This window comes from Dendropsophus ebraccatus, chromosome 10, assembly GCF_027789765.1.
Source record: "Dendropsophus ebraccatus isolate aDenEbr1 chromosome 10, aDenEbr1.pat, whole genome shotgun sequence".
NCBI classification, from domain to species: domain Eukaryota; kingdom Metazoa; phylum Chordata; class Amphibia; order Anura; family Hylidae; genus Dendropsophus; species Dendropsophus ebraccatus.
In genome coordinates this window covers 76,764,687-76,791,347 of record NC_091463.1, presented here as the reverse complement: position 1 = coordinate 76,791,347, position 26,661 = coordinate 76,764,687, and the positions used below count along the sequence as shown (strand labels likewise).

General features: G+C 41.8%; 1 protein-coding gene and 1 long non-coding RNA gene across 2 annotated transcripts in view; both read right to left on the bottom strand.

The window, feature by feature from the left end:
* Positions 1 to 520: 520 nt before the first annotated feature.
* On the bottom strand, positions 521 to 11,197 carry LOC138766111 (uncharacterized). The gene is made up of 3 exons (XR_011358677.1): positions 11,140 to 11,197; positions 8,513 to 8,745; positions 521 to 705 (listed from the first exon to the last, which is right to left on the bottom strand). It is a non-coding gene; the product is annotated as an uncharacterized lncRNA (long non-coding RNA).
* An 8,424-nt stretch (positions 11,198 to 19,621) lies between these two features.
* LOC138766103 (cytochrome P450 2C4-like) overlaps positions 19,622 to 26,661 on the bottom strand; it is a 53,395-nt gene continuing 46,355 nt past the window's right edge. The window contains exons 10-17 of the mRNA XM_069943449.1: positions 25,230 to 25,392; positions 24,047 to 24,196; positions 23,707 to 23,867; positions 22,636 to 22,812; positions 21,806 to 21,947; positions 21,462 to 21,649; positions 20,374 to 20,515; positions 19,622 to 20,153 (exon numbers count right to left, since the gene is read on the bottom strand). Of these exons, the coding sequence (XP_069799550.1) occupies positions 19,969 to 20,153; positions 20,374 to 20,515; positions 21,462 to 21,649; positions 21,806 to 21,947; positions 22,636 to 22,812; positions 23,707 to 23,867; positions 24,047 to 24,196; positions 25,230 to 25,392 (1,308 nt within the window). The 3' untranslated portion in view covers positions 19,622 to 19,968. The remainder of the gene's footprint in view (positions 20,154 to 20,373; positions 20,516 to 21,461; positions 21,650 to 21,805; positions 21,948 to 22,635; positions 22,813 to 23,706; positions 23,868 to 24,046; positions 24,197 to 25,229; positions 25,393 to 26,661) is intronic.

The following is a 26,661-nucleotide window of genomic DNA, read 5'->3' as shown; positions in this document are numbered from 1 at the left end:
TTTTGAAAACTTTGCAAATCTCTAATGGCAGCTTATCTCGATGGAAAAGTCACCTGAAATTACAGGTACACTTCAAGTTAAAATATAAAAAACGAAATAATGTTGGATTGATTTTATACTACACTCGCTGACCTGATAATTTGTTAATTGGAATTTTATATCCCTGCAGAAGATCACAGGTCCTGCTGGAGTGTATGGTTACATATTTTTGGCTTATTATTACAACAGAGCGTGATCCCAGCAAAGAATCCTGTAATACTGTTTGTGCCAGTCCAACTTTGGGATCATTTACTTACTTCACCTGTATAACTTTCCCTCGTTAAGCAGTGAGTCTTCTTTCTTTATTGTGATATCATTAAGTTCTTTAATGTGATATAATAAGAATTTGAGAGCGAATCACTCAGAAATTTATTTCATGAAGTTTGTGAATATTTGCGAATCACATAGAAACTAATTTTTAATATAAAACAGGCAAACTGTAGTAGCTACAATAGTGGGACTATTACAGAATAGCAATTTTCACAATTGGAAAATGTAAATTTTTGAAAATGTCAATCAGCCTGTCAATCATCCAATTTCCTCCATGGACAGTAGTGGTTGGTGGATCAGTGGCGTAATATCTATTTTCTCCCAGAACAGCAGTGGACATTGGTAAACGGCCTCCCAGTAAGTTATTAAGATGGACACTGTGTTCACTGTGACTTCCTATAATGAACAACAGTCACCCAGTTACTTGGTATACTGGACAATGGCTTCACTGGTCTTACATAAAAAACCACCCACAATCCACCCTCTTCTCCTCTCCGCCTCCAGGAAGCCAATCACCTTATATAGAGGGGGAGGTGCTGACATCACAGTGGGGTTTGCAGCTTATTGGACGGAGCGCACGGGATTGTGGATAATCCCTTGCTGACACCAAAAGACAGTTCTGTAAGCTAACATATGTGGCTGCCATTGCAGCTGGCATGTTTAGTGAATTTGCAAAGTGAATCTGGCGAATTTGCCAATTGATACAAAGCAAATTTAATGCCCAATTTGCGGCAAATCAGAATTCGTCAGATTCGCTTCGCTCATCTCTAATTGTAATGTATATTATAAGGCTATGTTCACACTACGTTAAATAACGGCCGTTGTTTTTACCGGGCGGACTTTTTCTAGCAAAACTGCGGCCGTAGAATTACGATCGTACAGGCTAGTCGTGAAACAACGGCCGTTGTTTAATTTTGATTCCTAGCATGTTTATAAACGGGATGAAAGAGGTCATTTACTTTAAATACTGCACCCAGCCCGAGAAACCATTCAGAATTTTTTTTTACATCAAAATCAAGTTTAATTTGACAGATATAAGTTTTACGTTCACGGCCGCATTGAAATCCACAGCCGTTGTTGCAGTATTACCGGACGGAAATAATTGACATGTTCATTTTTCGCGGGGCCGTATAAACAACGGCCGTTATCTGATACGTAGTGTGAATTTAAAGGCCATAGTTACATTGCATTGCAGTCATTATAGGGAACCTCAAAACAACGGCCGTAGTTTTGCGGCGCGGACAACGGCCGTTATTTTACGTAGTGTGAACATAGCCCAAATATAAAATGTAACCATCATTACTTCATATAATTTATTTCTTTAACTTGATTGATACCTGAAAGCTAAACTCCAAGCAGAGTCAGAAATGGGAGGGGGAGCAAGGAGGTGTTCCAGCTTGCTGCATTTATGAGCTTGAGAATGCCTCTTTGACCTCTCAACACATAAAAATTTTTTATTTGCTTATTTTTTTTCTCATATGCAAATTTCCATTTAGGACTACAGGCCCTGAAAACCATATATATAGTTATGGTATACATACATCAGTCTGACCAAAGCATTTAGAGCAAAGTGGTGGTCGGTAAGACAAAGAGCTGTAAACAATGGGAGCAAAAAAAAAGAGCGGCATATAAGGAGAAGAAGGCAAATTTGCTAAATCAGGGGTGGGGAACCTCCGGCCCGCGGGCCGCATCCGGCCCCTGAGACCTCCCGATGCGGCCCGCGGCCCGCGGCTCCCCTGTGACACGCGCTGCTTTGGAGGAGGAAGGAGCCGGCGCACACAGCATCCTCTGTGACAGCTGCCGTGCTGTCTGTGTCGGCTCCTTCCTCCTCCAAAGCGGCGCGTGTCTTCAGTCTCCTGCGGGCCGTGCGCGATGACGTCATTTCATCGCGCGCCGCCTGCAGGAGAAGACCGGCACATAGGACCTGGGAGAGAAGAGGACCTGGACAGCGTGGGAACGGAGGAAAGGTGAGAGGGATGTTTATTTTTTTTATTTGGGGGTTAAATAGGCTACCAGGGACATGCCTGATGGGGGGGGATAACTAGGCTACCAGGGACATGACTGATGTGGGGGGGGATAACTAGGCTACCAGGGACATGACTGATGGGGGGGGGGGGAATAACTAGGCTACCAGGGACATGACTGATGGGGGGGGATAACTAGGCTACCAGGGACATGACTGATGGGGGGGGGGATAACTAGGCAACCAGGGACATGACTGATGGGGGGGGGGATAACTAGGCTACTAGGGACATGACTGATGGGGGGGGGGGATAACTAGGCTACTAGGGACAAGACTGTTGGGGGTTAACTGGTCCACCAGGGACATGACTGTTGGGGGTTAACTGGTCCACCAGGCATATGACTGTTGGGGGTTAACTGGTCCACCAGGGACATGACTGTTGGGGGTTAACTAGGCTACCAGGGACATGACTGTTGGGGGTTAACTAGGCTACCAGGGACATGACTGTTGGGGGTTAACTAGGCCACCAGGGACATGACTGTTGGGGGTTAACTAGGCCACCAGGGACATGACTAATGGGGGTTAACTAGGCCACCAGGGACAGGCCTGATGGGGGGTTAACTAGGCTACCAGGGACATGCCTGATGGGGGGTTAACTAGGCTACCAGGGACATGACTGAGGGATTAACTAGGCTACCAGGGACATGACTGATGTGGGTTAACTAGGCTATCAGGGATATGCCTGATGGGGGTTAAATAGGCCACCAGGGACATGCCTGATGAGGGTTAACTAGGCTACCAGGGACATGACTGATGTGGGTTAACTAGGCTACCAGGGACATGCCTGATGGGGGTTAACTGGTCCACCAGGGACAGGCCTGATGGGGGTTAGCTAGGCCACCAGGGACATGACTGTTGGGGGTTAACTAGGCCACCAGGGACATGACTAATGGGGGTTAACTAGGCTACCAGGGACAGGCCTGATGGGGGGTTAACTAGGCTACCAGGGACATGACTGATGTGGGTTAATTAGGCTACCAGGGACATGCCTGATGGGGGTTAACTAGGCCACCAGGGACATGCCTGATGGGGGTTAACTAGGCTACCAGGGACATGCCTGATGGGGGGTAACTAGGCTACCAGGGACAAGACTGATGGGGGTTTACTAGGCTACCAGGGACATGACTGATGGGGGTTAACTAGTCCACCAGGGACATGACTGATGGGGGTTAACTAGGCTACCAGGGGCATGACTGATGGGGGTTAACTAGGCTACCAGGGACATGCCTGATGGGGGTTAACTAGGCTACCAGGGACATGCCTGATGGGGGTTAACTAGGCTACCAGGGACATGGCTGGGGGGGTTAACTAGGCTACCAGGGACATGGCTGGGGGTTAACTACAATAGCAGGGGCACTAGGCGAACAATACCTTGCCTTGCCCTGGGTGCTGCAAACCCACGCTACTAACTGCCGCGCACGGTATGCGGCCCTCGAATGATTTTATAAATGCCCGACTGGCCCTCGACATGGAAAAGGTTCCCCACCCCTGTGCTAAATGAACATATTTACTAAAATATTTAACTTGAAGAGTCCTAAGAATATAACTATATTAGTTTCAATGGGAATACCTCTTTAAAGAAAGAATAGCAAATTAGCAATGCATGTAAACTTTGTTCTGTAGTTCACTAGAATCGTAGACAGATGGCGCTGCTGCTCTTATACTGGGTCTCAACTCCAAAGGTTTGATTTTACTACACGGAATGACGAAATACTAAAGGCAGAAATGCTTTTTTTATTTATTTATTGGGGAGGGGTATAATGAAAATGTTAGATTTTTGTCTGTATTTTTTACATCTTAACCCCTTCAAGACAGAGCCGTTTTGATGCACAAAAGTCCGGGTCAAATTAATGCAATGTTCCTCCCCGCCTTCTAAGAGCCATTGCACTTTTATTCTTCCACCTACAGGGCTGGTTGGGGTGTCATTTTTTGCGCCAAGATCTCTAGTTTTTATTAATATCATATTGGTGTAACAGAAAACATTTTGATTCGTTTTTCATTAATTTTTTGTGATATATAATTTAATAAAATCAGCAATCCTGGTGCGTTTTTTTTTTAAAGATCGGACAATTCCTCAGGCTACGATATGTAATATGTTTATTTATTTTTATTTTTATAATGAGCAAGGGGGTCTCTAAAACTTTTATTGGGGGGGGGGGTATAAGGGTTTTTTAAATACTTTTATAAAAAACAATTTATTACACTTTTTTTTTTTTACACTTTTCTTTACTGTAAAAGATGCAATCATTAGATTGCATATACTGATGTATGCTATGCCATAGCATAGCATAGATCAGTGTTATCGGCGATCTATGTATAGCGCCTGCCTGAGAGAAGACTCTACACATAGATCGCGAATCCGACAGGACGCAGGTAAGGAGCCTACCCCTGCCTGTCGGCACATGCGATCAGGACCCCCGCAACTGCGGCACCTTAAACGCTGCGATCGTTGTAGATCACGGCGTTTAAGGGGTTAATGAGAGTTAGCTGCGGGATCACAGCTGACTCTCATTACCTGCGGCCCCGGACACTGATGTGAGTGGGATCACTCTCACTGCAGCGCTCCCGCTCAAATCAGAAACCCCATCAGTACAGGGAAAGTATATATACATTCCTACTGCATGGGGTATGTGCAGTAGGAATGTATATATACATGTTACTGAAGGGAAGGGGTTAAATATACACTTTTTACCATGTAACATTATACTTTTATTCTCTGGTTCAGTACAATTACAGCGATATAAAATGTATGTAGTCTTTTTTAAGTTTTTCTAGTTTGACACAATGGAAACTTTTTTTTTTAATTAAACTTGTAACTTTATTTAAAAAAAAAATCTCTTTATGGAGCTGGGTGGGGACTTGCTTTTCACATAAAACAGTACAAAATATAGTACAAAATATAAATATTATTCTTCAATGTCCATTAACTCCCTTAACGACCCATGACGTATCTCATACGTCATGGCGCTGTTAGGGGAGTTCAGAGAGGGGCCGTGCCGTGACCACCCCCCCCCCCCCCGAACTGCCATGAACCCGGGTGCTTTCTGAAGCCCGGGACCGCGGCTAATAAGAGCATTTAAATGGGAGATCAGTACTGTGTATATACAATGGTTTGCAATAAATTTGAATATCAACAAAAAGGTTTTTTTTTTTCAGCAATTCAATTCAAAAAGTGACCTCATATATTTTATAGAGTCATTACATACAGAGTAAACTTTTTCAAGCGTTTATTTCTGTTAAAGTTAATGATTATGGATTACAGCCAAGAAAACCCCAAAAGTCAGTATTTCAGAAAATTACAATATTATATAAAACCTACTGGAAAAAAAAAGTTTTTAACACAGAAATGTCGACCAAATGAAAAGTCTGTACAGTAAACGCCCTCAATACTTGGTCAGGGCCCCTTTTGCATGAATAAGGGCATCAATGCGGCAATGTGGCATGGAGGCGATCAGCTGATGGCATTGCAGAGGGGTTATTGAAGCCCAGGTTGCTTTGATAGCGGCCTTCAGCTCGTCTGCATTGTTGGCTCTGGTGTCTTTCATCTTCCTCTTGACAATACCCCATAAATTCTCTTTGGGGTTAAGGTCTGGCAAGTTTGCTGGCCAATCAAGCTCAGTGATGCTGTGGTTAGTAAACCAGGTATTGGTACTTTTGACCGTGTGGACAGGTGCCAAATCCTGCTGGAAGATGAAAATTCCATCTCCAAAAATCTTTTCAGCACAGGGAAGCATAAATTTCCTGGTAGACGGCAACGTTGACTTTGGTGTTGATGAAAACTAACCTACATCAGCAGAACCTACACCTACACCTACCTCCACCAGCAGATGACATGGCTCCCCAAACCATCACTGATTGTGGAAACTTCCCACTAGACCTCAAGCAGCTTATATTGTGTACAGCTTCTCCACTCTTCTTCCAGACTCTGGGACCTTGATTTCCAAATGAAATGCAAAATTTACATTTTAATCGGAAATCAGCACCTTGGACCACTGATCAACAGTCCAGTTCTTCTTTTCCTTGGCCCAGATAAGACGCTTGTGGCGTTGTTTTTTGGTCAGGAGTAGAGATGAGTGAACCGGCCGAGGTTTGGGTTCGTATGAACCTGAACTCTTGGCTTCTGATTCCAGTCCTTGGCCGGTTCGCTCATCTCTAGTCAGGAGTGGCTTGACACATGGAATGCAATACTTGTAGCCCATGTCCTGCAGACGTCTGGATGTGGTGGCTTTTGAAGCACTGACTCCAGCAGCAGTCCACTCTTTGTGAATCTCTCCCAAATGTTTGAATGGCATTTTTTTTACAATCCTGTTAAGACTGCGGTTTTCCCGCTTGCTTGTGCACCTTTTTCTACCACACTTTTTTCCTTCCACTCAACTTTCCATTAATATGCTTTGATACAGCCAGCTTCTTTAGCAATGAACTTTTGTGGCTTACCCTCCTTGCGGAGTGTGTGAATGACTGCCTTCTGGACATCTGTCAAGTCAGCAGTCTTCCCCATGATTGTGTTGCATATTGAACCAGACTAAGGGACCTTTTATAAAGCTTAGGTAGCCACTGCAGGTGTTTTGGGTTAATTATTCTAATTTTCTGAAATACTGACTTTTGGGTTTTTCTGGCTATAATCCATTATCATCAAATTTAACAGAAATAAATGGTTGAAAAAGTTCACTCCGTATGTAATGACTGTAGAATACTGTATATGAGGTCACTTTTTGAATTAAATTACTAGGAAAAAAAATTACTTTTTGTTGACATTCTAATTTATTGCAAATCACTGTAGGAGTCCCCCAGGGGGCTTCTAATTAATGTGAATGTTTTTAAAAAAGTGTTTTGATAAAAAAAAATCCCCTCCCCTAATAAAAGTCCAAAACACCCCCCTTTTCCCATTTAATAAATAAAAATAAATAAACATATTTGGTATCGCCGCGGCCGTAATCTCCTGAAATAGTAAACTATCACATTCCTGATCTTGCACGGTAAACGGCGTAAGGGCAAAAACCCACCAAAGTGCAAAATTGTGGATTCTTGGTCGCTTAAAATCTAGGAAAATTGTAATAAAAAGTGATCAAAAAATCGCATATAAGCAATCAAGGTACCGATAGAAAATACAGATCATGGCGCAAAAAATGACACCTCACACAGCCCCATACACCAAAGGATAAAAGCGCTATAAGGATGGTAATAGAGCAATTTTTAAGGAACATTTAATTTTTTTTAAAAGACATTAATTTTTTAAAAGCTGTCAAATAAAATAAAAGTTATTAAAGTTACATATCATTGTAATCATACTGACATGAGGAACATATATAACGTGTCAGTTTTACCCTAGGGCAAATGGCGTAAACACAACCCCCCCCCCTCCCCAATCTAATAAAATTGTGTTTTATTTTCATTTTCACCACACATATAAATTTTTTCTGGTTTTGCAGCATATTTTATGCAACAATTAAGTCTGTCATTGCAAAGTACAATTAGTGACGCCAAACATAACGGCCCATGTGGGTCTGTAGGTGAAAAAATAAAAGCGCTATGGCCTTTTAAACACGAGGAGGAAAAAAACGAAAGTGCAAAAATGAAAATTGGCTCAGACCTTAAAGGGTTAAACACTATTTTGTTTACTTTAAAAAAGTTAAAAATTCTATGATGACTTTTTTCTTAGTATATTTTGGCAGCTGTTCTGTTTAAGAGTTAGGAGTCTCCCTCGGCCACCTCTAGAGAAAGCCAAGGAGCTTACTGAATACTGTTTATTCATTAATTACAATGCTCTTAAGCTCCCCCTAGTGGTGGCTGTAGGCAGACATCAATTTCTCATTCTTTGTCTATGCAGGGGATTTAGAGCTACGCACCGGGTAAACAAAGCTCTATCTACTATAAAGATTTATCAAGAAATAAATCAGGGCAAATTTTTGTGCTAAACTGTGAAGATTCACTATAAATTAAAGGGAAACTGTCAGCTGGAAAACGCATCTCAAACTGTTTACATAGTTAACTAGCTCTGCAAGCACAGTAGCAAATAAGACTTTCCAAAGTGTCATAGAGGCGTGGCCAGGGACCTTTAGTACTACATAACCATGTGAGGTGTTTGAGGTGTCTTTTAGCCAACAGTTTCCCAATAATGATCCCATTTAATATTGTGGAAATGCATAAGAAGCTTGTATATTGGTAGTATATTGGTGTTACCGTCATATTGGTAGTATATCGGTGCCGTAGTTTTAAAACTTTCCTTCTCTGATTCCAGTCTTCCTTTCCCAGAGCTGGCACAATGAAGTAGCTTAAGAACCTTTTGTTTTACACACCACTTGTGTTTGCAAAGCTTCTTATTGATGTGTATAGATGAAAGAATACATGAGGCCCTGTACTGGGGATCTATGGGAGTGTTCCTCTCAGCTTTTAAAGATTCCAAGAATTCCAAACTAAATAAGATATAGGAAATTGTGGTTAGAATATTAAAGTGGTGGTGTTACTACAGCATAATGTGTGACTGAGGCACACTGACTGCAGGGTAAAGGCCCTATTCCACGGAACGATTATCGTCCGTATTCGGCCGGTATCGGCCGCTACGGATGATAATCGTCCCGTGGAATAGAGTGCAACGATCAGCCGACATTGTTCATGTTGGCTGATCGTTGCAGTCGCTTGTTTTTCAACATGTTGAAAAACAAGCGACTGATATAGCAGCGATCTGCTGGCGTCGCTCCGTTGAATAGAAGCGTCGGCTGCAGACGCTGCTATATCCTATGGGCTGCCCGGACGATCAGCGATCACCCGGGCAGCCCCCCCGCAGGTCCACGCCGCCCCCTCCCGCACTCACCCGCTCGCTGCGGCCGCGTTGAATAGCGGCGGCAGCAAGCGGGGAACGAGGAGCAAAAGAGCGCTGAGAGCGCTCGTTTGCTCCTCTGACGACCCGTGTAATAGGCCCTTAAATGCCTACAGGCGGCACTAGAGAGGCACGTTTCCTACTTCCAGAGGGAAAATAGAAAAAGATATATCATTCTACGGGGAATCATTGTCATCAAAGTGCTTGTTCCATTGGAAACATACTTTATACAAGATTAAAGGGGTACTCCAGCGCTGATAAAAAAAACAAACAACCCCCCCCCCCCCCCAATCAATCATAAACATAGTTTTCCTACTTATCATCCCTCCTGAGTCTGTCTCCATTTGAATTTCCCGCTGTTTGCAGGTCCCTGAAGCTTCAGTTGGTGTCTTCATTTTTTCTTTATTTCCTGGTTTGGGATTTCTCATGATGCACTTTGTCTCCTGTGATGTCTAACTGACTCTGTAAAACTGTTAGATCTCACATCTTGCTCAGCCAATCAGAGCTGAGCAACCTGTGTCATCTGACAAAGTGAGTCGGGCTTAGACCCGCCTCGCTCTTGATTATGTCATTGTCACAAAATGGCTGCCACAGAGCAGCCTGGGGACAACAGTCATAAGGTAAGAATGAGTTTACTTCACTTCCTGGTGGGGGGTTGAGGGGGAAAAGATCGGGAAGGGGGGCAGATAGGTGATTGAAGCATATTACAAAGTTATATAACTTTGTAATGTGTTTCAATTACTGGGAAAAAGCTTTTCGCTGGAGCACCTCTTTAAGGCTGCATTCACACATGTAGTGTTTTTCCAGGTCCGCGAATGCAGTCCACTAGCTATCTCCTTAATCCATGCAAAACCGTTCGCGTTTACATTCGATTTGCATCCACAACTTCACGGAACGTGTAAATGCACTGGCTAATCTTTTGCATATAAACACACACACACACACACAGGAGGAAGAGTTATCAAACTGGTGTAAAGTAGAATTGTCTCAGTTGCCCCTAGCAACTAATCAGATTCTTTCCTCACAAACTCTTTGGAAAATGAAAGGTAACATCTTATTCGTTGCTAGGGGCAACTGAGCCAGTTCTACTTTACGCCAGTTTGTTAAATCTCCGCCATAGGTTTTTATTGTGCCTCTTCAATTTATTACTCAAAATCTCTTCAACTCTCATTTTTTATTTCCTTTTTACAAAAACAAAATGACTATTTGTGGTATATGTACAGTATATCAATATATTTCCGCCAAAATTTTTGTATAAAAAAACAACATATTTTCTCCCTTATTGCTTGCCAGGCGGGTGAGCGCCAACAAGTATAGTTGAGGAGGATGCCGATTTTCCTTGGCACAATGAAGCCTATCATTCTTTGAGGTTCAGGCGTCCTGAACTCAGGTGGGATCAGGGCAACATCTGTATTGAGCAGGGGCGTAGCTAGGATTCATGGGGCCCCATAGCAAAAAACTGTACGGAGCCCCATGAATCCTGTACGCTCCCCTAACCCCCCCCCCCCGCCAAACACAGACAATGACGCACATATATATATATACACACACACACACTGAGGCACCATTAACATATATACAGATACGCCACTGACATACACACATATATACGCTGTAATGTGATTACACTAGTGCTGATGTATACTCCATGAGTAGACTGTACACAGGGAAATCATCTCAGTGTAATAAGAAATACTCAACCAGAAATAAAAGAAAATGCAGCAGATATTAGTGGTGGGTTCTTTTATTAGAGCCCAGCATTAATAGAAGCTGCCGCAGAACATCTTTGGGAGCAAACCTGTCAATAACTTGAGACACTACTGACATACACACAGACACACATATACACCAGTGTTACAGACTATATATATATATATATATATATATATATATATATATATATATATAGCCACAGATACATACACATACTAACATATACATATATACCCATAGATACACACACTCACTGACACACATACACAGCACTTACAGCTCCCAGGCTTCCCCCCTCCTCCTCCTGTAGTCCGGGCTGATCTTCACATAGAAGTGTTGAGGACCTTTGTGTCATGTGATCATAAGGTCCTTTGTCCCTCTTCTGTGCCATGCAGGACCTGGCAGGTCCTGCTCTTCTGTTCCTCTCCTTTTGATGTTCAGCCCGCTCACCCGGCACTACAGTGAGGGGGCTGAACAGTGCAGTGGCGGGTCCCTCTTCCTCTCTGAACCCCTGGGAGAATGGGGTACAGTGGTTGGCTGTCAGTGGCATACAGTACCTACCATGAAGGCAGAGCAGGCTTCCTCGGGCCCCCTTCCTGCAGGGGCCCCATAGCAGTCGCTTTCCCTGCCTTCATAGTAGCTACGCCACTGGTATTGAGGTTTTATGTTCTCCCTGTGTTTGTGTCGGGTACCTCTGTGTACTCTTGTTTGCGCCACCACTTACTGAGGATAGACTGTGACACCTCCCAATGGAGGAAAGGGACCAACGTGATGACCTCTATACAGTGCTGTGGAATATGTCAGTGCTATATAAATGAACAAAACAATCATTTAATCTTACTATAACAGTTGACTTGGACAAGTGACAATGTAAGAGAGAAAACAGTCAGAACATTTAATTTGTTTTAAAGCCGGTATAAATTATGTTTCCAGCCAAGCTAGACGACTCTGAGGAAACATTTTCTAAGGACAAAATTGGAACCAGATATTATTAGTACATAGCAGGAATATTCAACCCTCTGTTCCCAAGTAAAATAAACCAGTCCCAATATGAAAAAAAAAAGCCACCTTACCATTATAACAAAGTGCCCTTATACTAGAGCCAGACTACAACACATCTAATAGGCTTAACAGGCTAATATCAGGAGACACGAATCCAAGTGAAATGGGGAAATCCAGCACTCCAGGAAAAACAGTTTTCAGCTAAAACGATACTTTATTTTCCATATTGGTTAAAAACTTTTTCTCTCCCAAGGAGAGACCCTTCACCAACCGGTTTCACGCTCGTGGCGCTTAATCATGGTATGTCCGGAAAATATGTGTGTCATTTTACTTTGTTTACATCCTAGAATCATGTGACCAGCGTCCACCCAGGATGTGATGTCACTGACCTCAGGTGGTAATCAATATGGTAATTCATGTGGTTTTAAATGGGGTAGATCTACTCGTCCGGACATACCATGATTAAGCGCCACGAGCGTGAAACCGGTTGGTGAAGGGTCTCTCCTTGGGAGAGAAAAAGTTTTTAACCAATATGGAAAATAAAGTATCGTTTTAGCTGAAAACTGTTTTTCCTGGAGTGCTGGATTTCCCCATTTCACTTGGATTCGTGTTACCTACCTGAACGGCTGGCCGCCGTTGAATCTTCCGTGCACCCTCCCATATCCATTGCGGGATCACAAGTCATCTAGTACCAAGTGGAGGTGAGCTGACCACATATTTTTTCACTTCATTGTGTTTTGCTATACATTGGCCATTTTTTTGTGGACGTGTCTCCCTCAAATTAATAAGGATATGCACTCAGACCAAATAGGAATGTGACATATATGCACATGAATGTGAAAGGACTTTAAAAATATATATACATATACAAAAAATGTTTTTTCCAAACGGATGTTCGTTCACATTGAGATGCATCTCCACCTTTTAAACCAGCGACTTGTACCCATGAATAAAATTCTACTAATAGGAAAAAGTGTAGGAATACTTTCCGGTTTTACTATTTACTTTTTTCTTTCTTCAACATAATACTAAAACGTTCCTCCAAAATACCAAGAATTCCTTGATAAAATCTTGTTTTTTACCTGACACACAGATATCGCCACAATGTCTCAGTTAACAGCCAACACACAGGAAACTACCCCGAACCAGGATCCAATTTGTAATTTTGACTTGAGTGACACACAAGAGGAAAGAAGATCTAAACTAACACACGTGTTTGAAACAGTGCTGAATGAAAATCCGGAGTGTAGAACGTTGTTCACACAATGGGAAAAGTTGCGCTCACAGGAACTGCGTTTATGGTGGGATTCTAATACTTTATCCACGTATTTGGAAAAAAGCATGATCCCACGCGGACTCCGTATATACAAAAACCCTTCAACAGTGTTATCTGATGAATTTGAAGCTGAATGGGAACAAGCCCTCACGGATTTTTCCTTCAAACTCATTAATCTAATCATTAAACATGAAAAAATAAAATTGGAGAAAATAAAACAGGAGTTAGAAGAAACCAAAAATTCCCTACAAGCTTATAACAACACACCGGAGTATAGTGAGTTGAGCAATAAAACACAACAAAAAATAAATGAATTAGAACAGCACATTATTTCTGTTAAAACCTCGAAGTTCAAAAGGGACAATACGGACTATTCTTTGGACCAAGTGTATACCTGGAAATATTCCCGACCTCGCACACCTCGCTCCATTCTAAAAAAAGACAAAACCGGCAAACGTAAGGACAAAAATCATGTCAGTTTCTCGGTGGTGGAAACTACAGATTCCTCAGAAGGAGAAGGAACTTCCACAAATTCACAACAAACTAAAGTATATAATAATAATAAAAAAACACAAAATAGAGGAAAAACCAACAAACAGGAGGGTGCACATGAAGAGGATACGGATCTAGACACGGATAATGAGTTACAACATAACACAACAACAACAAAAAACGCATCAGGCGTGCGGGGAAAAAGCACCAAAAACGCAACAAAACGCAACCCCGCACGCAACAAAATGTGAATACATCCAAAGATAACAAGAAAAACGCCTCAGAACAAAAGGAAACAGGAGAAGAAGGGTTAAACAACATCATAAATCTATCCTCTACTATACTCACGAAGGACCAAATTAGTGTATTATCAAGGGGCCTCACGTTTGTACCAACAGAACAATTTGATCTCTTTCAGACGCTTATGGACGTGAACCGATTCTCCAGGTTGTTAACCCTTAAGAGACATTTCTTTCACCAAAAAAGTAAACAACATGACATTGTGTCTTTCAATAGACAGGATAGCGATTTATATAATGAATTCAGTGAATTACTTTTTAGTGAACAAACTGACCTACTACAGATCATGGAGTTGGAATATGAAGGAAGCTCGTGCACAAGGGAAGATATACATTGCACGAATATTAACACTAAAAATGCTGCATACTATCCCTTAAAATCACGCGTTGAAGCCTTGGACAACTTCCAGTTCACCATGGAGAGGGAACTTATAAAATTGTACGAAACAACAAAACAACAAAACAAGAAACCCAACATCTCCTGGAAGGAAAAAATAGCCATACAAGAACTAAAAAACAATAAAAAAATTAATATACGGATGGCGGACAAGGGAGGTAAAATTGTCATATTAGATAGTAATGTCTATGAAGAAGGCATATTAAACATCTTGCACGATGCTAACACCTATAAAAAATTACAGGGAGATCCGACAGGAGCACTTAGGGGTAAATTAGGAGATCTGGTAAATGAAGGGGTGCATTTAGGTATTATTAAAGAGTCACAAGCAGACTATTTGGTACCAGCTTCTCCAACCACCCCCATAATATATGGTCTCCCGAAGATCCACAAGGGGGTATTTCCTCCCCCTCTACGCCCTATCATATCAGGCGTGGCCTCCCTAAACGAGAGGATGTGCCAGTGGTTAGACGAACTATTACAACCACTGGCCAAAAGGGTACCGGGATATCTGAAGGATAGCAGCAGTGTCCTTAGCGCATTCAACAACTTCCAATGGGTGAACACGTATAAATGGTTGAGTTGTGATGTCACTGCACTGTACCCCTCCATACCACATGACCAGGCCATAACAGCTTTAGCACATCACCTGTACAAATACAGTACATACAGTTGTGAATTAAGGGAATATATATTGCAAGTGACCGACTATTTATTAAAACACAATTTTTTTCTATTTAAGAATGAATATTATTTACAGGTCAAAGGAGCCCCGATGGGCGCGAAGTTCTCCCCCACCCTGGCAGGATTGTATATGTCATGGTGGGAGGAGAACTTCATTTTTTCAGTATCCAACCCTTTTCGACAATGTATTATTTGGTACGGAAGATTTATTGACGACTTGTTATTGGTTTGGAGTGGTAATTCAGAGGAAGCACAGAGATTTGTTACATACATTAATGACAACACCAACAATTTACGTTTTACATATAATTTGCAGCAAAGTCATATCTCATTCTTGGACATCTCACTGATTGGGTCTCAAGAGAGGGGCACAGTGCAGACATCTCTGTACAGGAAACCGACGGATGGTAATTCTATCCTACACGCAAACAGTGAGCACCCGGCTCATACTATTAGAGCCATACCAGTGGGGGAATTCACTAGAATAAAAAGACTATGTTCGGAAGCACATGATTATGACACACAAATTAACATAGCCATGGAAAGATTACAGACAAGAGGCTATGACAATAAAGTTCTTAAAAGAGCAAAAAAGATAGTACAAAAGAAAAAAAGAGAGGACTATTTGAGCCCACAAAATACAAGGAGTAAAGAAAATAAAAATAAAAATAAAAAAGGAGAGGAAAAATCCACAGTAAATGTAACTTTCTCCACCAAATACTCACCCCAATTCTCACAAATAACCAAAATTCTGGACAAACACTTACCTATTTTGCGCCAAGACGCCATCTTGTCAGAGATACTGGACGAAGGCTATAGGTGCGTGCCAAGGAGAGGAAAATCTTTGCGTGACATTTTGTCCCCCAGCATGATCAAACATGTAGCAGATGACAATTTGGAGAAAACTGTAGGAAATTACAGATGTGGACACTCGAGGTGCAGCACATGCAAATATACAATGAAAACACAATACTACATGGATAGCCAAAAGACAAAAACGTATAAAATCACAGATTACATAAATTGCAACAGCCAATATGTAGTATATATCATTGAATGCATAGAATGCCAACTACTGTACGTAGGCTGCACGAAAAGAAAATTACGAACTCGCATAAAGGAACACATGTGCGACGCCAAAAAATTTGGTAATACAGGATCTGGCGCAGCCAAACATTTCTTGGAGGCACATGGAGGAGACATATCCTCCTTTCGCTATTTTGGAATAAGAAGGATCCCAAAACCAATCCGAGGCGGAGACTGGCGAAGCAAGTTACTACACGCCGAGGCAGAAAGCATCTTCAAACTCAACACTCGGCGACCGTTAGGACTTAATTTTAAAAACGATCTCTTATATCATTATTTACAATGAAGGGGAGTTGTACTGTTATTGACGTTTACGGGACTAGTGTTTGAAAATATGTGTGTCATTTTACTTTGTTTACATCCTAGAATCATGTGACCAGCGTCCACCCAGGATGTGATGTCACTGACCTCAGGTGGTAATCAATATGGTAATTCATGTGGTTTTAAATGGGGTAGATCTACTCGTCCAGACATACCATGATTAAGCGCCACGAGCGTGAAACCGGTTGGTGAAGGGTCTCTCCTTGGGAGAGAAAAAGTTTTTAACCAATATGGAAAATAAAGTATCGTTTTAGCTGAAAACTGTTTTTCCTGGAGTGCTGGATTTCCCCATTTCACTTGGATTCGTGTTACCTACCTGAACGGCTGGCCGCCGTTGAATCTTCCGTGCACCCTCCCATATCCATTGCGGGATCACAAGTCATCTAGTACCAAGTGGAGGTGAGCTGACCACATATTTTTTCACTTCATTGTGTTTTAATATCAGGAGACATTGCTACATTGATTGAGCATACATTTTTTATTGTGTATAAAACTTATATCCATTAACACATTAACGCATACGGATTTGTTATCTTTAACCTTTTCGATCAACATACAGTATCTTGAAATGAATAGTACAAGATTATCAACCAGGGGGGGGGGTTCGGTGGGGTGGGGGTGATAGTAGGATACTCTTATTGTTTATGCTGTATGTGTCTATGCTGTAATGTGAAATGCAACTTATTGAAGGTTTTGTTAATATGTGGTGATTATATATTGAGTTCGAGAAATTGTCCTTATCCGCTGATGTACCGCTCCCACAGGCAATGGTCGCTCAGCATAGTGGGAGGCACAGTATATATTATAGTGTGCAGCTATTTCCTGTGGAAGCAGCACATCACTGGATGTTGTCAAAACAATGCCAGTTGCAGACATCGGGAGACCCAGGAACCAGGAGCTGTGGCGGAGTGGAACATATAAGTATACCGCAGTCTTGTGTCCCCTGCAACCCCGGCAGAGTAGTAGATTTTCAGTTTATTCTGGACAACCTCTTTAAAGGCAACCTGTCATGGCGGGCAGGATGACTGAGTCCCAGTGATACAAAAACACAACAGCTTTACTGTGCAGTCTCTTGATTGTACAATACTCTTTTGCAGCAAACAGATAAATCTTTACACAGACTTTAGTGCTGGAACTCATTTGTGCTGAGAAGATGCTTGAAGAAGTAGAGTAAAGTAGATGTAGTTGTAGCAGTGCTTGAACAATTGAAAGTAGAGTAGAGTAGCGTAAAGGAGAGGAGTTTGTCAAGGGTGTCCCTGTAGCAGTGTACTCTGACAGAACTTGAGAGACTACTTGTAGAGTGAGGAGTTTACTTGTACCCATGTATAGACTTTAGTCTGACCACATTTTGCCCTACAGTGTCGAGTGACTTGTCCTCCTAGGGTGATAGAAGCCCCAGTCGTGGTTACCTAAGTGAAGCTTAGTGTCCGGGGCTGTCTCAGTTACCTGCACTGCGAGATAGGATACGTAGACCTCCTGGTAGCTTTGTCCTATCCAGGCTAGTTCCTCTTTTGTATCAGGATACTGCCCTGCACTTTTTAGACTGATTCTTGGCATGGGCTAGGATGTTCCCAGACTCTTCTCTCTTGTGGTGTTTAGCACTGCATAATAGATATAGTAGGAGTACTGAAAGAACTGGTTGTCTCTAGCCGCATCTAACCACACGTGTCTTAGACCAGACTGAACTGAACTCAGGGCAGAACCAGGCCCTGGCTTGGCTACAGCAGATACGTTTGCTCTGTTTTCTTCTCCCACGAAAATCTGGGTCAGAACTGATGCTACACCTCCTCCCACCAAGTGACTTCCTGCAGGGGCTAAGTAATGTACTCTGTGAGTGATGGAAATTAATGTGTGCAGAAAGAAAGAAAGAGATAGGCTATAAGTAGAGAGCATTTCCTATAGGTCAGTAAAAGCACATGGTACACATAAAACAGTAGCCCATTGCTAACTTCAGCTGTGCAATACATAGTAATGTGTAATACTGACATCTAGCGGTGAAACCTCAAAGTGCACTTCCTCACTACTTAACCTGAAGTAAGCTGCTTTTTTGAGAGGTGCAAACGAGAGACAAAGAACACCCGTGGTGGGATACCACAATCAATACGCAAATGAACGGAGATGAGTCCAATGGCCATAGGAAACCAATGCAGCAGTGGGGCACAACCACAAATCTCCATGTAGCCCTAACCTAAGATCTAACCTATTCTCTATAAACATCTGCATCGAGGGTTTATTGATCACCACTTTTCCAGGACCAGAAGAGTTTCCTCTGTTCATTCTTTCATCCCTCCTATACATAGCCAGGCAGGTGGAAGTTTATATTTAAATAGTGTTTTCCTATCATACAGAATATTGCTAGGAAAGCAATCACTTTTTGGTTGATGGGGATATATGTTCCAGGACGTCCAAGAATCCTATGACTGTTGTTATATCCCTGTACAATGGCGCTCCATGCCACTTGTGCATTACAGGTAGCTGCAAAAAATGTACCATACATTAAGTGCAGCCCATTCTATGAGCAAGACCCCTGGGGCTCGACTGATTTCCAGGGATGACTGTTTTGAGATATCTTTGTGTGACAACCCCCTTAATAGAAGATATAATATTGTGCAAAAAATTCTAGAGACTATGTATACGCAAAAAATCCAGGTCTTTAATGTTTTTTAGGTTGTTGGTCTTTGACAGTCATCATATAACAGAAAGCATTACAAAATATCACGCGATTATATAAGTTGGGCACTAACTCATAATAACTAATAATTAGAGATGAGCGAACATTCGGCATTTGATTAGCTGTGGCTGCTGAACTTGGATAAAGCTCTAAGGTTGTCTGGAAAACATGGATACAGCCAATGACTATATCCATGATTTCCACATATCCTTAGGGCTTTATCCAACTTCAGCAGCCACCACTAATCAAATGCCGAACGTTCGGGTTCGGATGGACTCGAACATGCTCCAGGTTCACTCATCTCTACTAATAATATCAAATCAAATCCTTAGGGTGCCTTCACACCTACCGTATCGCAGCAGAAAATCCGCTGCGGATCCGCAGCAGATTTAACTAAATGAATGAACACAGCATCAAATCCGCACTTACAAATCCGCAGCGGATTTGACAGTGCATATTTAATGCTGTGTTCATTCATTTAGTTAAATCTGCTGCGGATCTGCTGCGGATCCGCAGCGGATTTTCTGCTGCAATACGGTAGGTGTGAAGGCGTTTTTCCAGGAAAAAACAAACAAACAGCTGTTCATTGCCTTGAACACATTGAGAATAGGGCCAGGAGGGTTTGGTTCTGTACTCTGTGTAGTGGCGGCACCAGGTCCTGAGGCCTTAGCCCTTATTGTGGGAAAGAGGAGCGGAGGCTGCACTAATTCAGAAATTATTGTCAGTTAGTATTCATGCCACACAGCTGGTAAGTGGGGGTCCCGGGGGACGGCACCTCAATGATAAACTTTGATAGCCTATCTGGTGGACAGCTTATTAATAGTGTTATCCTGGAAATCTTCTATAAGACACTTAATATTAGAATCTAAAAGCTCCTTTTACTCTCGAGGAATGAAGATAACTTGGTGAGATGGCGGGATGCTTTCTATGCCACATTCAGTTGGAGAGATATTAAGATCCTTTGGGTCTACAACTGACTTCAGTTTGAACTTTTGCAGGATAGTGGCGAAAAAGATAAAAAGTTCCATGCGGACCAGACCTTCACCGACACATGCTCTTTTTCCTGGTAAAAAAAAAAAAAAAAGAACAATTAAATAAAATAAAATAAAAACATATGTCGTTTCTTGCAAGTGTGTATGTTAAACTAGAACTGGGTGCCTAAGTTTGATTTAGAACCCTGACAAACATTTTTAGGGGATTGATTGTTTTTGCAAGTCTTAATACCTGATGAGAAAATCCACAATGCCATAAAAGCCAAATACTACTATTATGATGCATTTTACCTGCTGCAAATGGCATAAAACCATTATTTTTCTTAAACTTTCCGCTGTCGTCCAAGAAGTGCTTGATGTTAAATTCGTTGGGTGTTTCAAATTGTGTTGGATCTCGTAAGACGGTGGTCAGCACTGGCAAGACATCCATACCCTGATAACATAAAAGAGAACCATGCTTTGTTTATTTTCAAGTATACTTAAAAAAGTTAAGGGGTTGTCCAAAATCAGAAAATACATTGCGGCTTTCTTCAAAAACATCAGACCTGTCTTCAGGTTGAATGTACTATTACATCACAGCTGTATTTAAAGCGCTACAGAAACATGGCCACTTTCTTTCAGAAACAGCAATACTCTTGTCTCCAGTAAGGGTATGTTCACACAAGTTAAATCAGGCTGAATTTTGCAGCGTATCTTTCCGCTGCAGAATCCCGCCTGTCTCAGTGTGACACTGCATAGCCTGTCTATGGAAGAGCGTGCACTCCTCCGCTGCCGCCGCTCTCCGCTCAGGGAAGTGACATGTCACTTCTTTGGGCGGAGAGTGGCGTCAGCGGAAGCGGAGGATCGCTGGCTCTCCCATAGACAAGCTATGGCACACTGAGACAGGCCTGATTTACTCAGTGGGAACATACCCTTAAGGTGTGGTTTGCAATTAAGCTCCATTCACTTCAATGGAACTGAGGTGCAAAGCCTGCACTAAAACTGGAGACAAAAGTGGGTTGTCGCTACAGAAAGTAGCCATGTTTTTTGTAGCGCTGGATAACCCCTTTAAGTGCATTGAGATGGGCTGCAATCTAACACAAAACAAGTGTGGTGCTCTTTTTTAAAGATAATTATAAATCCTGGACAACTCCTTAGGCAAACTGCTATGGCTCCTGCATATGTGCTGTTGCATAACACAGATCTACTGTATGTTGTCTGAGTTTCGGAACTCCCGGCATCATAATGATACATGATGCCAGGAGTTCTGATAATCTGTTTCAATGCATACCATCTGTATACACGAAGTGTGCACGGAACATGGGAATACGACTTAAGGTTGAAACTAATGACATGATACTTTGCAGTTAAAATTTGGTAAAAGTTGGCATATTGTCTACCTTAGGGATTTTGTATCCACGAAGTGTCACATCTTGGGTAGCAGAACGGATACAACCCAGAGGGAGGGTATCACTGATTCTCTGAACCTCATGGATCATAGCATTCATGTATGGCATCTGGTTTCTGTCCTCCAATTTTGGTTCCCGTGTCTTTCCAATCACCTGATCAATTTCCTCATGAAGTTTGTCTGAATTAAAACATGAAAATTTACATATACTGGGATAAGTCGCTGTACTGTATGTATCTGAACTTGGCAACAAGTTAAGAATTTTCAGATCAACATAGTAGAGCTCGTGAATAAATTAAGGTGTCTATAATGGTAGGTTCCCCTGAAGTATCTTACCTTGGATCTCTGGATACTTGATGAAATACAAAATACCAAAATTGAGCGTCACTGAGGTAGTCTCAGCTCCCCCAAGGAACATGTCAAATACTGTTGCAACCAAGTTTGTTTTATCGAAACAGGTTTTGGAATCTAAATTTTCCTGTGAAGAAAAAAATTAGTTGGTGACCTCTTGTTGTATTTCCAGTCTTAACATTTCATGGAGCTGCTGCATGTCCTGCACAAAGTTGACTTTTTTTTTTCAGTCTGACACAGTGCTCTCTGCTGCCACCTCTGTCCATGATAGGAACTGTCCAGAGCAGAAGTAAATCCCCACAGATAACCTCTCCTGCTCTGGACAGTTTATGTAACGGACAGAGGTGGCAGCGGAGAGCACTGTGTCAGACTGGAAAGAATACACACCACTTCCTTCCAGAACATAGAATAATTTACAAATCTATATAACTTTCTGGTACCAGTTGATTAAAAAAAAATAATTACTGGCATACTACTTTAACCAATAGGTATTATTGCTGGCGACATTGTACGGCTATCGAGAAGGAAATAGGGTATCGTTTCAACCATGTTCGGGAAGCATTCTGAAATCATATGTAGAAGGACCATCCAATATATTTATGTACTCCTCAGTTCTAATCACTAGTCCAATAGGGTTTGAGGAAACAATGCTAGAAACCATAATTGACTCAAAAACAGCCCAAAATACTAAGTTTGAAAGTTTGCCCATGGTGGTGATGGGAGTTGTGGCACATAAGAATGATATGTGACATACAGTAGACAGGGCATTCTGAATATATGGTAGATACATATAATAGACACTTATAACCCTTTACCTGTTTCATTCTGATGAGGAAACAGTCAATGTAATCTCGAGGACAGGAAGGGTCCAGGGTGCCCTCATGAATTTTTACATTTTCCTTCACAAGTTCTTTTAGTTCTTTCAGAAGGTCAAACATTTTTCTGTGTGGTCCAGGTACATACTGCATGAACTTTGGAAACATGTCATACATCTACAGAAGATACAAGCATACATAAATGGTGGGATGATCTGAGCAGGTGATTACAGCACTAATACAGGACAACTTTTTGTTTGCAGCCAGATGGAGTCTATCAGTGTCATAAGCCGGCCAGCTCCCCGCATTACCGGAGCGTGCTGGCCCTTTGCCGACGACATCCCTGGCAACCGGGTTGCTAGGGGCGCATTCGCCGATTGGCTCAGGTGTGGCTTATATGTTTGAACTGACTGGCAGCTGACACCGCCATTCAGGTCAGAATAGTGTTTGAGGTTGGAGTCTCAGCCTCCAATTACAGACTGGGGCTAGGACACCATTCTCCATAAATACACTCCTATGTCAGTCATTACTTGTCTGCGATAGAGCCTTGTACCCCGAGTGTATCTTGGCCTAGCGTTCCTTCCTGATTGTTGTTCTGATACCCTTAACTTCTGGCTTTGTCTTTTGACTACTCTTTGGATTTCGTTTTTGTGCCGGGCAGACTGCTAGTTTCCGACCTGCATTCCTGACCTTGTTATTTTTGTGTTTGGTTAGTGTGTCCATGTTCTGTATCACACCTAAATAGGCTAGGGACTGTCGAACAGGTGTCCGCTGCCGCCTAGGGCAGTCGAGGCAATTAGGCAGTGACAGCAGGGCTGGTGTCAGTGCCAGGGCATCACCTGTCTTGTGTCGTCCAGTTCCCTAACAATCAGATTCAATGCTTTACCCTTTGCCTACATATGTCCTAGTATCTGTGTCCAGTACTCAGCTGGTACATTGATGCCCCATTTAGCAGAGACGTTACTACTCCCACCCCAAACCCTGGCTGATCATGTCAGGAGTTAATTTAAATAAAAAAAAAAAAAACTTTAGAGAGTCATAAAATGAGTTATCATTATAATATATAATCACCTGGCCCCAGGGAGAGGAAATTATTTCAAACGACTCCCGCATGTCTTGAAGGATTTTCATCCACTTTTCATCAGTGTATTCATAACGCAATCCCACCAGGATAGAAGCAATGATATTAGAAGAAGCACAGCTTAGGGTAGTGGTGGGGTTGATAGGTTGTTCTGAGAAGAAGTAATATCATCGTCTCAAAGGCAACAATGCATGGCTACCTCTACAATGTTGTAGATTTCTCCATAGGTTTTAGCCTATGCCAATAAGACTTATATATATGTATAAGCATGGGCTACAATACAAACACCACTAATATACATGAAATTGTGTTGCTTTCTGCAATACTTACGGTCAGATCTTCTGAAATAATCCACAAGGTGTTGGGCTTCTACCTGGATCGGTTCTTCCAAACTCTTTTTACCCATTCCAAAATCCTTGAGGGTCAGGAGAGAAAACTGCCTCATTTGCCTCCAGTTGTCTCCATTAAGAAGGGTCAACCCTTACAGTACAAATATGGGTTAGAGTAAAAAATATAATTTTCAAGGTTTTAAGAGCATGAGGAATGGCTGATATACATCGCTTCAATAAAAAATATATAAAAACATAGTAAAAAAAAAAGTTGCCTGTAAAAATTCCATGAACTCATTTACAGAAATGTTTTCTGCCATGCTCTCCGTGTAGTACTGTTGGGTCGTGACATCACCATGTTATCCAGGAAGTGACATCACCATGTTATTCAGGAAGTGACATCACCATGTTATCCAGGAAGTGACATCACCATTTTATCCAGGAAGTGAAGCCTTGGTGCAGTAGTAAGTGCAGGGAAAAAAGCACTTTATGTGCATTTCTCGTAATAAGTGTATATTGGCGATTTGTATAACTTTTGGGGGGCAATACAATACCTTAAAAAACATTTTCGCCTGACTGATCCTTTAAGCCATTTAAGATATTATGCTGCCAGTTGAGTCTGTTTTATTTTTTTGCTTCTTCGTTAAATTCACTAATGTGACGCACGCCCTTGTTAGATTTTGAAGGTTTTATTTACAGGACAAAACTAAAACCCGACTATCTAACAATACTAGAAGTGGCTGGTTTTTAGAACAGAAAACCGTCAAAAAATGGCAATTTGGTGAATAAATCTGATGGTTGTGTTGGGTTTTAAAGGACACACCCATGACACATCAATGACGTGCCCAATTGGCAGGTTTTTGGACAAAAATGACAGGTTTGCAGATTTTTGGAAAAATTGTGTCGCACACCGAACCAACAGGGAAATTGGGTCAAGGGGACCTTCAAAATTGGTAGTGATAGACCGTAGTCAAGGCACTGTATGCAAGTGACTTGTGCAACCCTTTAAACAGCTCTGAAAATACTGTGTAAGTGACTAATACTGAATAGAGGGCCTAAATATGGAAGCAGATGTTGGAATAAATACTGGAATATGTGAATGAAGGATGGACAATGGTATAATTGAAAGCCTGCGTGAAGGATAGAAGTGGTTAACTGGTCATACGTTCTGGATCCCTACTTACCACAGTTGTTATAAAACCGCTCAAACACAGGAATGCTTCCTCTTCCTAGGAAAATGTCTCCAAGATCTACCAGCACTTCTTTAGCAGCTTGATATCCAACAACAATGACTGTAGGCCTGGAGCCAAAGTGTATTGTGTAAACCGGGCCATATTTTTCGGCCAACTATGGGATTACAAAACACATGGGTTTTAGTCTACACTTTCATCCACCATAATGTACCATAAAAAGTTTTGTTATTGTCTAAAAAGCATCAGTATTCACCCCAAATATTACTGCAGTGTCATTTATATTATCCCAGCTCAGTTGTATCCATCACTCTTCATTTTTGCAGCTGGGTCGATAGGTAGATGTAACGACTGCTGAGACCCCCAGAATATTACATGCTTACATGCTACGGCACTTGCTGCACGATAATCGAGTCATGTAATAGGCTCTGTAAACGAGTGCTGATCTAGCAGATTGGCACTCGCTTATATTACTAATCGGGTCGTGTTATACGGCTCTTAGTTTGGCACTCTACCAAGTTAAACTCTGTGTTGGATGGGTAAACTCCATTATATTTATGCTAATGCTATACTGAGCATAATGACAGAACAATGGACGACATTAGGCTTGCCAGACACCACTAGTGATGGATCGATCACAGCTTTAATTCTGTTTTTTGTTAATATTACAGAACAGAAAAAAAGGAATTCAAAACACAGCCGTAAACTCAGCCTTATTACATTCACTATTAACGCACAAATGTGCAGAGATTGTAGCTTTCCCTCTATGGAGAACTATTAGAACCCTGAAGTGCAACATTTCCAAAGCCTAGGCAACATATGAGTTCACCATAAAAAACTCACCATAGGAGCTTTATGCATCAGGAATGGCAAGCATTTAGTGAAGTTCAACTTAAAGAGGTTAACCAGCAAAATTTCTTTTTCCTTCAAATCAACTGGGTTTGGAAAGTTATATTGATTTGTAATTTACTGATATTTAAAAATTTTAAGTCTTCCAGTACTTATCAGCTGCTGTATGTCCTGCATGAACTGTTTTCTTTTTAGTCTGACACAGTGCTCTCTGCTAACATTTCTGCCTGAGGGTGGGTTCATACTGAGGAATTCTCGCGGATGATATCCGCGGAATTCCGCTGTCTGTCCGCGTGAACATGTCACTTCTTTCGGCCGATAGCAGAATACGCCGCCCCATAGAATGGTGTCTATGGAGCCGGCGGAAAGGCGTGCGGAATTCCCCGGATATCATCCGCGAGAATTCCTCAGTATGAACCCTCAGTATGGGATTTTTAAATAAAAGTAAAATGCAAATCTATATAACTTTCTGAAACCAGTTGATTAAAAGAATTTTTTTTTTTTTTTTTACTGGATAACCCCTTTATTAGCTGCAACTAAAACAATAAAATATAACCACGGCCATATAATTTCCGGG